Raw genomic sequence first — 14,172 nt, forward strand, 5'->3', positions numbered from 1 at the left:
CATTCTGAATAGAAATCATAGGGGGAAAGTCATAGGGGGACTTCCCTGGTGGTCCAGTGGCTAAGACTCCATGCTCCCTATGCAGGGGGCCCGGGTTCAATCCCTGGTCAGGGAACTAAATCCCACATGCCACAACTAAGACCTGGAACAGCCAAATAAATAAATATTACAAAAAAAGAAGAAGAAATGAGTTATAGGTATGTACATAGTTGGCAAGATTTCTCAAGCTTAGCACTACCAGAGTATTGACATTTGGGGCTGGATAATTATGTGTATACGTGTGTGTGTGTGTTTAGGGGGTGTAGGGGCTGTCTTGTGAACTGTAGGATGTTTAGAAACATCTCTGGTCTCTACCCACTAGATGCCAGTAGCACCTTCCCAGTTGTGACAACCAGAAATGCCAAATGCCTCCCCACCCTTGGGACAAAATGTTCCCCAGTTGAGAACTACTATGTTAAAAGAAGTTCCACTGAGCAATGGTCAGGAAGTGGTCTTCACTTATGTCTGCTAAAGGCCTGGCATCCTAGGGTCATTCAAAGTGTATGGCTTTTTATCAGCTTCAGCTAGTTAGAGAGAGCCCATGGCATTGGGACAACAGTGTCAACAGTTCCTAAGCAAGTGCTGCTGTGAGGACAGGTGAAATCTAGGGGGAAATTTGATGAGAAGCACAGTCTTAAAGTGTCTCCCCACGGACAGTTTATTCGTTGCCAGAAACAAACAACTAAATGTTCAGTGGAGAAAGCAGGTAGCAGCTTGGCCAAGTTATCAAAATTAATCTCACTTATGGGGAACAGGTGAACACCATGTGTCTGCAGAGTTGATCCCCTAAGAAGAATATGATGTTACATACGTGGCATAACAGCCAAGAGTGCATAACCTCGATGTAAATCACAAGGAACAATTAGACAAATGCAAAAATAAGAAAGTTCTATTTTCTAAAAAGTGGCATGGAGTACTGTATTCTTCAAAACCATCAGTGTTATAAAAGACAAAGAAAAGCTGCAGGAACTGTTCCAGACTAAAGGAGGCTACATGCAACATTGACCCTAGGTGGATCCTGTACTGGAGAAAAGAAAATGCTAGGAAGGACATTATTAGGTCAACTGACAAAACTGGAATACAAACTAGGTTGAATACAATGTTGTGATAAAGTAAATTTATGAAGTTGATAACTGTAGTGTGATTATGTTAAAAGAACATCCCTTTTACTTAGGAAATACACACGGAAGAATTGAGGGATAAGGGGCCATGATAACGTAACTTACCCTCCAATATTTCATGAAAAAAATGTTTATATAGTTATACATGGATAGATCTATATATAAGAAAGAGATTAAGTAAATGATAAAGCAAATAGGGTAAAAGGTTAAGGATATTTGAATCTGGGTAAAGAGTATACGTCTGTTCCTTGTAATATTTTTGTTTGCAACTTTTCTAAGTTTGAAATTATTTTCAAATTAAAAGTAAAACAAAAAGATTGGCTTTGGGAAAAAATTTGATTGAAGTAATCTGGCACGTTAAGAGGCTGGCAATATTCTTAAGAGACAATTAGCGTTGTGGAAACGTCATGGATCTAAAGAAATCTAAGTTTAGTCCCCTGTTACTAATTTGTGATCCTGAGAAAGTCACCCAAAGCCTCTCTGAGCTTCAGTTTCTCCAACCCAGAGTGCTGCCAGAATGATCAAATGAAAGAATGTATATACAAAAGCCTTTCCTGCTACCTGCCACTGCAGAAGAGGAAAGTGTGTTTAACAATAAGTAGGACTAAAGCCATAACTTCCCCTCACGTCAAACCAGCGGCTCCACTCTCTTTTCCAAGGCCCCGCTGCTAACTATGACGGCGCACAGGTTCGCCTCTCCAGGTGGGCGGTGATCACCCCTCTCCAGGTGGCAACAGTAGCTGCTCGAGGGCGCAGGCGCCGAGCCAGACCACGTGACGGTCTGGCCCCACCCCCGCCCGAACTTCTTCGCGGGATCGCCCTGGAAACGCATTCTAGGAGGAACCGGCCGCCGCCAATGGGAAGCGAGCGAGTGCCACGAACAAGCCAATAGGGAGGGAGCGGTGCGGGGTTTAAACCTCAAGCGGGGCCTGATTCCTCCCGGCGTGCTGCGGAGGAACGGCTGCTGGCCTGCGGTGGGTTCAAGGTCCCCGGCTGGTCTGGGGCTCCCGTGCTCTGCTTCTCCCCACTGAGCTGCTGCCTGGTGCAGAGGAAGCCATGGCGCTCCGGATCACCAGGGTGAGCTGCTAGGGACGGTGAACAAACGCAGCTCTCCTGGCTCGCTGCGTCTCTCCCTATCTTCGCCTGCTGGAGTTCCTCTGGCAAGAGTGGACCGGGACAGATTTGGGGGGAGAATGGCGGTCGCTGGGCCCCTAAAATGGTGGGAGAGTTTGGGGTGCGGACAGACGGAGAGAGGAAGGTGAGAAAGAAGTGGATGGGGCTTGGATAAAGTGGCGGGGGGAGGGGACAGATGGAGGGTAGACGCGAAACCTTTTGTAAAAGGTGGCGGAGGACCCCTGAGCGAGCTCCCACCAACTGCATAACCCCCTCCCCACCGGAAAGGTGCCTGCAATTGAAGGCTTTTTCGATTTCCTTTCAAATGTAAATTCATGGTATTTTAGGTTAGGCGGGGACTGAGCAGGCAATCCCTCAATAGGTGAAAGAGGAGGTTCGGGGAGGAATCTGGCTGGTTAAAGCTTTAGCGTAGACCCTGGAACGCAGGTTTCCCCTGGGAACCCATTTACAGTCGGTATTCCTCCTGAGAGCCTCTGTTTTGCCCCCGCTTTAACCCTTGATTTACTCTAACTTGGCTGAGCCAGCTCTCAAAGTGGTCTTTCTTTTTACAGAACACGAAAATTAATGCTGAAAATAAGGCGAAGGTCAGTATGGCAGGCGCAAAGCGCGTGCCTGTGGCCGCTGTTGCAGCCTCTAAGCCCGGGCTGAGGCCAAGAACAGCTCTTGGAGACATCGGTAACAAAGTCAGTGAACAGCCACAGGCCAAATTGCCCCTGAAAAAGGTAACTGTCTTCCTGATTCAACTACTCTGTAAGAGCCTGCCTTCCAACTGTGACCCGTGATGGAGAAACATTCCATTCTCTCCTTTTCATCCACAGGAAGCAAAAACTTTAGCTGCTGGAAAAGTTATTGCTAAAAAACTACCAAAACCTCTGGAAAAAGCTCCTGTGCCGGAGCCGGAGCCCCAGCCGGAGCTGGATCTGGAGCCAGAGCCAGAGCCGGAAACCGAGCCTGTTAAAGAAGAGAAACTTCCCCCTGAGCCTATTTTGGTAAACTTAACTGTAATATTTTAGAGCCTGTTGATTGTTTCTTTTCCCTTCATTTTACTAATGCATGGCATAGCATTTGACTAAATAGGAAAAATAGTAACATTTATAGAGTGCTTAGCAGGAGGTAGGCTCTGCTAAGCACTTTACATGGATTAGCTCACATAATCTTATCCTCTCTTAGTGCGCTGGTATTATTACCTCTACTTTTAGATAATGGCATAGAGAAGTATTAAGTATCTTTTCTAGAGCCATATCTCATCAGTGGCACATAATTGGATTCAAACCCAGGCTATCTGGCTTCAGAATCTATGCTTTTAATTGCTTTGTTATACTACCCCTCCTTTGTTTACCATACTGAGTAGTAGCTGCCTGGACTAAAGATTTTGCTGTCTTTGGGTACAAGCCATCTCTGGCCAGAATTTATTGACTGAAACACAGATTGTTCTCTTGAGTCCTTTTTTTTTTTTTTAACTCCATAATGTGGCCACCAAATAATAATAAGTCTGTAACATTGGAATTTATATAAGGATGTAATGCAGAAAATGGAGCTCTTCAGAGAAGGTAAGAAGATGAGTTAACACTTAGCCTCAAAAACCAAGAACATTTTATTAAATATCAGGTATGTAAATGTATGTACTCTTTTGAAGAAAAAATACACCATCTAGAAGAGGCTGCTTTTCTGAAACTGCAATGAACTGCATTCTTTTTTTTTTCTTCAATATTTATTTGGTTGTGCCAGGTCTTAGTTGTGGCTTGCTGGCTCCTTAGTTGCAGCACTTGGGCTCCTTAGTTGTGGCATGCGAACTCTTAGTTGCAGCATGCATGTGGGATCTAGTTGCCTGACCAGCAATGAACTGCATTCTTAAGTTCTAATTTTTAAAACTTCATTAAAGCTGGTTGGGAAAATGATCGGTTAAAGTCATTCAGCCTAGCTCTCTATATGTAAGGGAAGGGGATGTGAGGCTATGGCTTTAGTATTGTCCTTCTGGACATACCACAGAAACCTGTAGCATGTGCAGTCTTTAAATGGCCATACCAAAAGACCTGAGCTTTCTGTCAAAGTCCCATACTGATTCTTGCCTTCACTTTCCCACCCTCTTTCTTTTAACTGATAACCTTCTCATCCTTCAAAACAGCTCAATCATCAACACCTAAAGCTTTCCCTAACTTTCCCAAACCTACCCTAACTTCCCACACCTCTAGGATTTGTTCCTAGAATCAATCTCTTTACTTCATTTACTTATTTCTTCTAAATTCAAAACCCCTTGAGGACACCATAAAGCCAGTGCCTAGCATAGAACTTGACTTAAGAAAGTGCTCAATAAATGTTTGGACAATGGGGTAACTGGAGCTTGAAGAAAATGGTTCATGATAACAAAGTCAGTTAATCTTTAGTAGTTTGGGGGCTTCCCTGGTGGTGCAGTGGTTAAGAATCCACCTGCCAATGCAGGGGACACGGGTTCGAGCCCTGGTCCGGGAGGATCCCACATGCCACAGAGCGACTAGGCCTGTGTGCCACAAATACTGAGCCTGCACTCTAGAGCCCGCGAGCCACAACTACTGAACCTGCGTGCCACACTACTGAAGCCCGTGTGCCTAGAGCCCATGCTCCGCAACAAGAGAAGCCACCGCAATGAGAAGCCTGCGCACCTCAATGAAGAGGAGACCCCACTCGCCGCAACTAGAGAAAGCCCGCGTGCAGCAACAAAGACCCAACACAGCCAAAAATAAATAAATAAAATCCTTAGTAGTCGGGACAGAACTTGTGCTCTCCTGTGCAGTGGGAAGCAGGCCATGTTACTAAAGACTAACTTGTCATTCACTTGGATTAACTTTACATGACATTGCTAAGCAAATGCGTTACTTATCAGTTTCCTTTGGAGGAAAGTCTAGATGTGAACTTGCTTCCTCTCTGTTTTACCTGTTAGCATTCTACTGACTCTAAATTGATTCAGTCTAAGTTGGCATTTCACCTTTCATATTATTCACTTCTTGAAGACAAATTGAATAAATTTGAAAAGGTAAATGAATTGTATGTCTATTCAGCAGATAGTCTCTTGAATTGGTACCAATAATCTGACCTTCATTTCCAGATTGTATGCTCCTCTTTGCTATTATTTCAAAAAGTCTATTTTGTTTCAAGGTTGATACTCCCTCTCCAAGCCCCATGGAAACATCTGGCTGTGCCCCTGCAGAAGAATATCTGTGCCAGGCTTTCTCTGATGTAATTCTTGCAGTGAATGATGTGGATGCAGAAGATGGAGCAGATCCAAACCTTTGTAGTGAATATGTAAAAGATATCTATGCTTATCTGAGACAACTTGAGGTCAGTAATATTAAACCTTTGTTTTTTCTAAACTGCATCTAGCTTTATTAAAGAGATTTTCCATTAACAGTTCACAACTATTTAAGCAAGATATGAGCAGCATTTCTTAACAGTAGTTTCCACTTTGAAATTCTTTGTGGAATACCAAAAATAAAAAGGCCCAAAGTAAGCCAATGAAATCTTTTTTTTTTTTTTTTTTTGGGTTGCATGCATGGCTTGTGGGATCTTATTTCCCTGACCAGGGATTGAACCCCGGGCCTGGCAGTGAAAGTCCTAACCACTGGACCGCCAGGAAATTCCCAATGAAGTCTCTATTTGCTATTTTGAACAGGGAAAATTCAAAGTGAGAGTGGATACTACCATGGCTTTTCCTAAAGGAAAGTCCACAGATTGAAAGGTATTTTATATCCATCACAGTTAGGAGTGAGTGAGTCCTAAATTCTGGGTTTAAGGAGCGTAACAGGCAGGAGGTACATGGTAATGGAGAAGATGCTGAAGAACTATAGCCAAAAAAAGGCATTTTGGGTCAATGTTGCTTATGAGCATGTGATATCAGGGAAATTGTTCTTTGTGTCCCAGAGGAGTATACTCAAAAACTAAAGGTTTTGGTTTTCTTCCATTTCATCCCATTTCTGAAACTTTCTATTAGTGTCCTTTGCCCTTTTTCCCCCCAGACAAGGAAGCATTCTGTATGTTAACAACATAAGCTATACAGTTACCAAATTTACCCAGTTGCTTGTTTATAATGCATTGTGTTCTAGTGGCGTCATTAACATCTTCAGGCTCTTGCCTGGTTCTTTTGGGCATCTCCATTTTCTACAGGATTGTCCTGTAAGAAGACTTCCTTGCCAGGACCAGCCTTCTGCTGTGGATTTCTTTTCTCCCTTGTCTTTAAAGTTTGTGTTCTAACTTTGGAGGAGTGGGTTTAGCAGATGTGTGTGCTGGATTTTGATGGTCGACTTTTGTTACCTATGGTGTTTTGGGGGTTTAAACACTGGAGTAGGAGTGGTAGCATATTGGTTCCAGCTGATCTGGGAGCTGCTGCTATTTTTTCTACTTCATAAAGCTCAGGTTGTGGGTTTAGAGTCTTAAGTGAAAAGATCTGAGGTGATAGATAGTATGGTATCCTTATTTGGGAAGAAGTGGGGAAAGGGTGTGGGCCAGTAGTAGTGATGGTGAATTGGACATAGTAGGATTTGCCAATATGAAAACCTGTCACACTGTCCTGTTTAATGTTTGCTTTCTTTGTTTCTCAGTGATAGAGCTGTTTGCAGTGACCAAATGAATAACTGAGCTAAGAACCATTAGAGATTCTAAATGTTCCAGAGCTATTTTGAGGTGACTATTTCTGGTCGGAAATGTCATGTGGAGTCTTGCTTCTTAGGATAATCAGCGTTTCTTTTGCAGGAAGAGCAAGCAGTCAGACCAAAATACCTACTGGGTCGTGAAGTCACTGGAAACATGAGAGCCATCCTCATTGACTGGCTAGTGCAGGTTCAAATGAAATTCAGGTTACTCCAGGAGACCATGTACATGACTGTTTCCATTATTGATCGGTTCATGCAGGTGAGCATAATTCACCAACTGAGGGTTCTCCCTTCCAGGGTCCTAGCTGAGTCATAAGAAACAGACTTTTTCAGCTAAAATCTGTCTTGAGGCATGGGGTGTCATTAATTGAGATTCCGTTGTGAGAGTGTGTGTCTTTCCCACCACTCCTTCACAATTCTGTGCCTCCTTTTTCAAATACCTATTATTTATTGATCCAGTTGAAATTCCCATTGCAGGATAATTGTGTGCCCAAGAAGATGCTGCAGCTGGTTGGTGTCACTGCCATGTTTATTGCAAGCAAATATGAGGAAATGTACCCTCCAGAAATTGGTGACTTTGCCTTTGTGACTGACAACACTTACACTAAGTACCAAATCAGACAGATGGAAATGAAGATTCTAAGAGCTTTAAATTTCAGTCTGGGTCGCCCTCTACCCCTGCATTTCCTTCGGAGAGCATCTAAGATTGGAGAGGTACAGATTTCTTGAAACCTTTGGTATGGTACATTAGGGAATACTGCTGGCCAGTGAGATCTAATTCAAGTGCCTTGTATTTATACCTAACTACGTGAGGAAGGGATAAAGATGGTATTTATTTCCAATCAGTCTGTATGTTAATATTATTATTAAAGCCTTTCATGGGCAGTTGCATTTGAGAGTTTGTAGGCAAATATCTGTAGTTAGTTATGGGCATACCAGTTACTGCCAATGCAGAATTCTCTGACAGAACCTGTGGGTTTTATTCCAGGTTGATGTTGAGCTACATACTTTGGCCAAATATCTGATGGAACTAACTATGTTGGACTACGATATGGTGCACTTTCCTCCTTCTCAGATTGCAGTGGGAGCTTTTTGCTTAGCACTGAAAATTCTTGATAATGGTGAATGGGTAAGCACTGTCCCACAAATTGAGGTTACCCTGAGCTTTTAAATTATAATATTTACTGCATACAGAACTGCTGTCATTAAAGGACAGTTCAAATGGTTCTTAAATATGGCATCTACTGAGGGAATGATTTAAAATATCTTGTTTGTGATATCTCCATAGAATGCTTCCATTTCATTGCCTAATCTCATCTATCTATACCCCTTTGAGAAAGGCAGAGCAGCTGCTACTCCTTACAGATGGAGAAGCTCAAGCAGGCCAAATGACATACTAGAAGTTCATTCGTATTCATTGATTCAACAAGTATTTCTCCCATATGCCGTGTGGTACTCTAGACCCTAGAAATAGAATTATGAATGAGAAAGTCAGCTCCAAAGAACTTGGAGTCTAGCTTTGGGGTGGGCAAGTCAGCAATTACAAAAGTGTAATTAGGTTGGAGCACAGGATCCTAGAAGCCATGAAAGAAGGGTATTTGGGGAAGAAGGGGTCTTAAGCTTGTCTTAAAGTTTGATTATAATCAGTCGTACAGTATCTACTTCCCTACCCTAGTTTTGAATAACATCTAGAAATTTTATGAAAATCATTGGCGATGAGCATTTTTAACATTAACTTTTGTTGTCTTAGACACCAACTCTACAGCATTACCTGTCATACACTGAAGAATCCCTTCTTCTTGTTATGCAACACCTGGCTAAGAATATAATCATGGTGAATCGTGGGCTTACAAAGCATATGGTGAGTCAATGGTACCGTAGGATGTTGGGAAAAGTGAAAAATCATTAAGATTTTGTGTTTTATATTTATATTTATATATATATATATAAAAATTTATTTATTTATTTATTTTTAGCTGCGTTGGGTCTTCGTTGCTGAGCTTGGGCTTTCTCTTCATTGCGGTGCGCGGGCTTCTTATTGAGGTGGCTTCTTTTGTCATGGAACACAGGCTTTAGGTGCACGGGCTTCAGTAGTTGTGGCACTCAGGCTCAGTAGTTGTGGCTCTCGGGGTCTAGAGCTCAGGCTCAGTAGTTACAGCGCACGGGCTTAGTTGCTCCGCGGCATGTGGGATCTTCTCGGACCAGGGCTCGAACCCTTGTCCCCTGCATTGGCAGGCGGACTCCTAACCACTGAGCCACCAGGGAAGTCCAGTCATTAAGATTTTTTTTTTTTTTTTTCAGTCATTAAGATTTTATGCCTGTAAATTCATAGCTTGCTTTTAAGGAGTTGATTTTTAAGTGTATATGTGTATCGTTGGTTCTTATGATGTTTTCCTCTTTTCCTTCATTAATTACTATGCTTTTCTCTTCCAGACTATCAAGAACAAGTATGCTACGTCTAAGCATGCTAAGATCAGCACTCTAGCACAGCTGAATTCTGCACTAGTTCAAGATTTAGCCAAGGCTGTGGCAAAGGTGTAACTTGTGAACTTTGGAATACTATAAAATCTGCAAATAAAATTGGCACCATGTGCCATCTGTACATATTATATGTTACATTTATTTACTTTTAATAAAGTTGTAGTCCTTTTTACTTAAACCTTAACTCATTTGAATGTGGCTACTTCCCACTTAAGGATAAAAGTTGTTTTAAAGGTACAGTGGGGGAATAGTAAAAAAACTGCTTTCAGTTACCTGGGGACCCAATTAATATACACAATTGGTTCTTGTTTTATGTACCTGGCTTTACTTCAGATAAATTACTAAGCTCTTGAAGGCATTTACAATCCTTACTTACTTTATGTCATACTGTATGTAAGCCCAGTCATCTTAAGAGAATTGGCTGCCTAGTTCTATGTAAGGAAAAGTACCACCTCATTCCCAGTTCCCCAGATTTCTATTTCCTCTGGTGGTTGCTGCTATAATTCTAAGTAATCTACTCATACCACTTTCTTAAATGAACAATTTAAACTAGTATCAACTTTTTCACTTGGAAAAATAAGAATTTTAATTTATATTCAAAACCTAGTTTGCTTTTTCTTTATTGGTTAAGAAAATAAAACAATCCTCAAAACAAATAAGAAAGTATCTAAAAACGTTTATTTACCCATCCCCTCTTACTCTCCTATGCCCCAATCCCACCTACCCGAAGGATGGAGTTTGGGATGTATCCATTCATGCCTTCTATGAATATAGACCTGCATGTAAATTGTTATGGGGGGGTATTAAAAAAATGAGATTATTCTATATACTTAGCAATTCTTTCAACATGGACAAGCCTTACCTGTATTTGGGCATTATAGTCCATAGTATGGATATACTATAATGTGATTAACCATTCCCCTGTTTATGTTCAGATTGCTTTTTGTCTTTGCTCCTACAGACAATGCTGTTTAAATGTCATTATATCCCATGCCTTTCTTTATGTACACTGGGTTCTCCAAAGAGTGTGTTCTAAGTTCTGGCAGGTACAGCCAGCTGACTTTCTCAATGTCATCAGCAATAAATGTACAAAAGTTCTGGCTTTCTCTGCATCCTTGCCAAAACTGAAGGTAATCATTCTCTTTAATTTCTGTGAGTTTGGCAAAAAATATCCTATTTTGTTTGCTGTTTTAATTTATACTTCTCATGAGGGGTTGAATCAATTTTTGTTGTCCGCTTATTTATCAATTTGTAAGGCTTTCCCAGTTTTGTCGTTTGCCCTAAATCTGTTTATGCTATATCTTTTGCCATGCAGACACTTTAAATTTTTATATTATCAAAACTATTTTTTCTGTGGTTGCTTTTGGATTTTTGGTGTTAAGGTCAACTCCATCCCCAAACCATTACCATCTCTCAAATTTCTAAATTTTTCCTGTTTAGGTCTACAAGCCCTCAGTAAACTTTTTGTATGTGGTATGAGATAGGATTCTTTTTTTTTTTTTTTTTTTTTAAAGAGATCATTTGGTTTCTTCCTTTCCAATTGGAAGCCTTTTATTTCTTTTATTTTTTTAAATTTATTTATTTATTTTTATATTTATTTTTGGCTGTGTTGGGTCTTCGTTTCTGTGCAAGGGCTTTCTCTAGTTGCGGCAAGCGGGGGCCACTCTTCATTGCAGTGCGCGGGCCTCTCACTATCGCGGCCTCTCTTGTTGCGGAGCGCAGGCTCAGTAGTTGTGGCTCGCGGGCCCAGTTGCTCCGCGGCCTGTGGGATCTTCCCAGACCAGGGCTCGAACCCGTGTCCCCTGCATTGGCAGGCAGATTCTCAACCACTGCGCCACCAGGGAAGCCCGAGATAGGATTCTTAACTTCCAGATGGATGCCCATTTGTGCCAGCCAGTACTATATATTTAAAATCTTCCTTGTACAATTGAAACATCAGTTTTTATTGTTCCCTGATCTACTTGTTTTTTCCTGTGATTAATATAGTTTTACATTAAGTTTATCTGGTATGATGAGGCTACCACTGCTTCCCAAATATGTGGGGGCAATTTCAAACACATGAACCATAAAATTATGTCCAGTTACTGAAAAGCTTCTTTGAGATTTTGACTGTATATTATATACATATATATAGAACGTTATGTACTAACTCTGGATGGACTGACATTGTCTTCCCATCCAGAAACATTTTTCTCCATCAAAGACTTGTTGCATGCCTTTCATTGCAATGTTAGAATTTAATTATGTAATTGCTGTACTTTTCTTGTCAAGTTTATTGCTGGCTTTATGCTTTTTTTGTCACTATTGTGAATAGGCCCTATTTCCCACTTCTGTTTTTTATTGCTAGTTGTATTTTTGTTACCCAGTTGACATCGATGTTCTTGCTTGATTTTCGTGCTTTTCTAGGCCTTAAATCCCCAAATTTTATTTTTTCAACTATATGATTTTTAGGTTATTGTTTTAGAATCTCCAAAATAACATTGATAATCGGTAGATCCCCGTCTTATTCCTGGATTGGACATCTCTTCAGTATTTTTAGCTGTTAGTCTTTAAAAAAAAAACCAGAAAAACCCCAATGACATCATAAGCTGAAAGAGTAAATAAAATTCCCCAGCCTTGACTATTAAAAACTCTCAGCAGAAAGAGAAATTTAAAATCTATTAATTTATTGAAAACTAGTTAAATTAATCTGTAAAGTTACCTGGCCTATTGCTGCTTATAATGGTAGCTTTCCATGTTTTTTTGGTGTTTTTTAGGAATTCCCCACCACCACCACCTTAGAAAATCATCCATTCTGGATTTTCTAAATTATAGCTGTAGAGGTATATGATATTATTCAATCTCTTTTGTATTATACTTATATCTTCTCATTCCTGATGTTGAATACTTGTGTTTTCTAATCAGGCTTGTCTAGGGGGTCTTTTACTGGTGTTTTGAAACAATGATAAAAAGGTATCATTTCTACTACCTTTATTTGGTAGTTTTAGCTTTTATGTTAATTCTCACCATCTGTTTTTCTTTTGGTTATTTTCTAATTTAGGTTAAATACTTAATATATTTTTAGTAATAAGAGCCTTTGTATATACATTTTCTTCTGTGATAGCTGGTTTCTAAAGTCCTCTTTCGTCAATATCTGGTTATTTCTTTTGTGATCCTTTTTGATCTGGAGATTATTTTACTGCTTATTTTCTAAGTAGTTTATTTATTTTTGCTGCGTTGGGTCTTCGTTGCTGTGCACGGACTTTCTCTAGTTGTGGACAGCGGGGGCTTCTCATTGCAGAGCACGGGCTCTAGGTGCACGGGCTTCAGTAGTTGTGGCACGTGGGCTCAGTAGTTGTGGCACTCGGGCTCAGTTCCTCCACGGCATGTGGGATCTTCCCGGATCAGGGATCGAACCCGTGTCCCCTGCATTGGCAGGCAGATTCTTAACCACTGCGCCACCAGGGAAGTCCCAGTAGTTTATTTTTTTTGTCAGACATCTATATGTTGGTGATTTTTTATTTCATTGGAAATAAGGTCTGTAAAAAGCCTTTTGAAACTTTTCTATGTGGATAAAGTACTTGATTGACTTATGTAAATATTCCATGGATTTTATTTCCTAATAGGAAACAAAATTTTAGTGATTTACGTAGGCAAATATTAAGGCTACAGAGAAAAAAAAATGTATGGCGGTCATATACACACGTGTGTGCACTTGTGCACATAAATTCCTATTTTTGAGAGCCACTTGAAAGTAAATTTCAGCTGTCAATATAATGTCCCCTTAAAATACTTCCATCATAAATCTATGTCCTAAGAATTAAGACCCTTAATTTTGATTTGGACCATCTTTAAAGTCTTTATTGAATTTGTTACAATATTGTTTCTGTTTTACGTTTTGGTTTTTTTGGCCACGAGGCATGTCGGATCTTAGCTCCCCGACCAGGGATCGAACCTGCACCCCCTGCATTGGAAGGCGAAGTCTTAACCACTGGACCACCACAGAAGTCCCCACAATCTTTTTTTTTTTTAAACATCTTTATTGAAGTATAATTGCCTTACAATGGTGTGTTAGCTTCTGCTTTATAACAAAGTGAATCAGTTATACACATACAATATGTTCCCATATCTCTTCCCTCTTGCCCACAATCTTTTTATCACACTAAGAAAGTTAACAACTCCATATGTAATATACAGTACATAATCAAATTTCCACAATCATTCCAAAGATGTCTTACAAACATTTTTCCAATCCAGAGCTCCAAGTTTCATTTGTTTTTCCATACAGAACAATTGCCCTGCTTTTTTTTTTTTTTATTTATTTTTGGCTGCATTGGGTTTTTGTTGCTGCGCGTGGGCTTCTCCTTGCGGTGGCTTCTCTTGTTGCAGAGCACGGGCTCTAGGCGTGCAGGCTTTGGTAGTTGTGGCGCGTGGGCTCAGTAGTTGTGGCTCGCAGGCTCTAGAGCACAGGCTCAGTAGTTGTGGCGCATGGGCTTAGTTGCTCCGCGGCATGTGGGATCTTCCCAGACCAGGGCTCGAACCCGTGTCCCCTGCACTGGCAGGCAGGAAGATTCTTAACCACTGTGCCACCAGGGAAGTCCCAATTGCCCTGCTTTTTAACATGAATTGTCTAGGCCATTTTTCTTGTAGAATGTCCTTTATTCCAGATTTCTTGTCTGATTGTTTCTTCATAGTTAAGTTCAGGTTATGCATTTTGGCAAGAATATTGGTGATTTGCACAACTTATGCATCATTGGAGTCACGTATCAGATTGTTAAACACTACTGGTGATACCA

The 14,172-nt window shown here is 40.8% G+C and overlaps 1 protein-coding gene across 1 annotated transcript; it reads left to right on the forward strand.

Moving 5' to 3' along the window:
- Positions 1-2,074: 2,074 nt before the first annotated feature.
- Positions 2,075-10,494, forward strand: CCNB1 (cyclin B1). Its single transcript, XM_068535450.1, has 9 exons — positions 2,075-2,237; positions 2,846-3,016; positions 3,113-3,283; positions 5,427-5,609; positions 7,017-7,175; positions 7,394-7,630; positions 7,905-8,045; positions 8,667-8,777; positions 9,350-10,494. The coding sequence occupies exons 1-9, from the start codon at positions 2,217-2,219 to the stop codon at positions 9,455-9,457; spliced, it is 1,302 nt and encodes a 433-aa protein (XP_068391551.1). The 5' UTR covers positions 2,075-2,216; the 3' UTR covers positions 9,458-10,494.
- The last annotated feature ends 3,678 nt before the right edge of the window (positions 10,495-14,172 follow it).

The sequence above is a fragment of the Eschrichtius robustus genome, chromosome 2, assembly GCF_028021215.1.
Source record: "Eschrichtius robustus isolate mEscRob2 chromosome 2, mEscRob2.pri, whole genome shotgun sequence".
NCBI classification, from domain to species: domain Eukaryota; kingdom Metazoa; phylum Chordata; class Mammalia; order Artiodactyla; family Eschrichtiidae; genus Eschrichtius; species Eschrichtius robustus.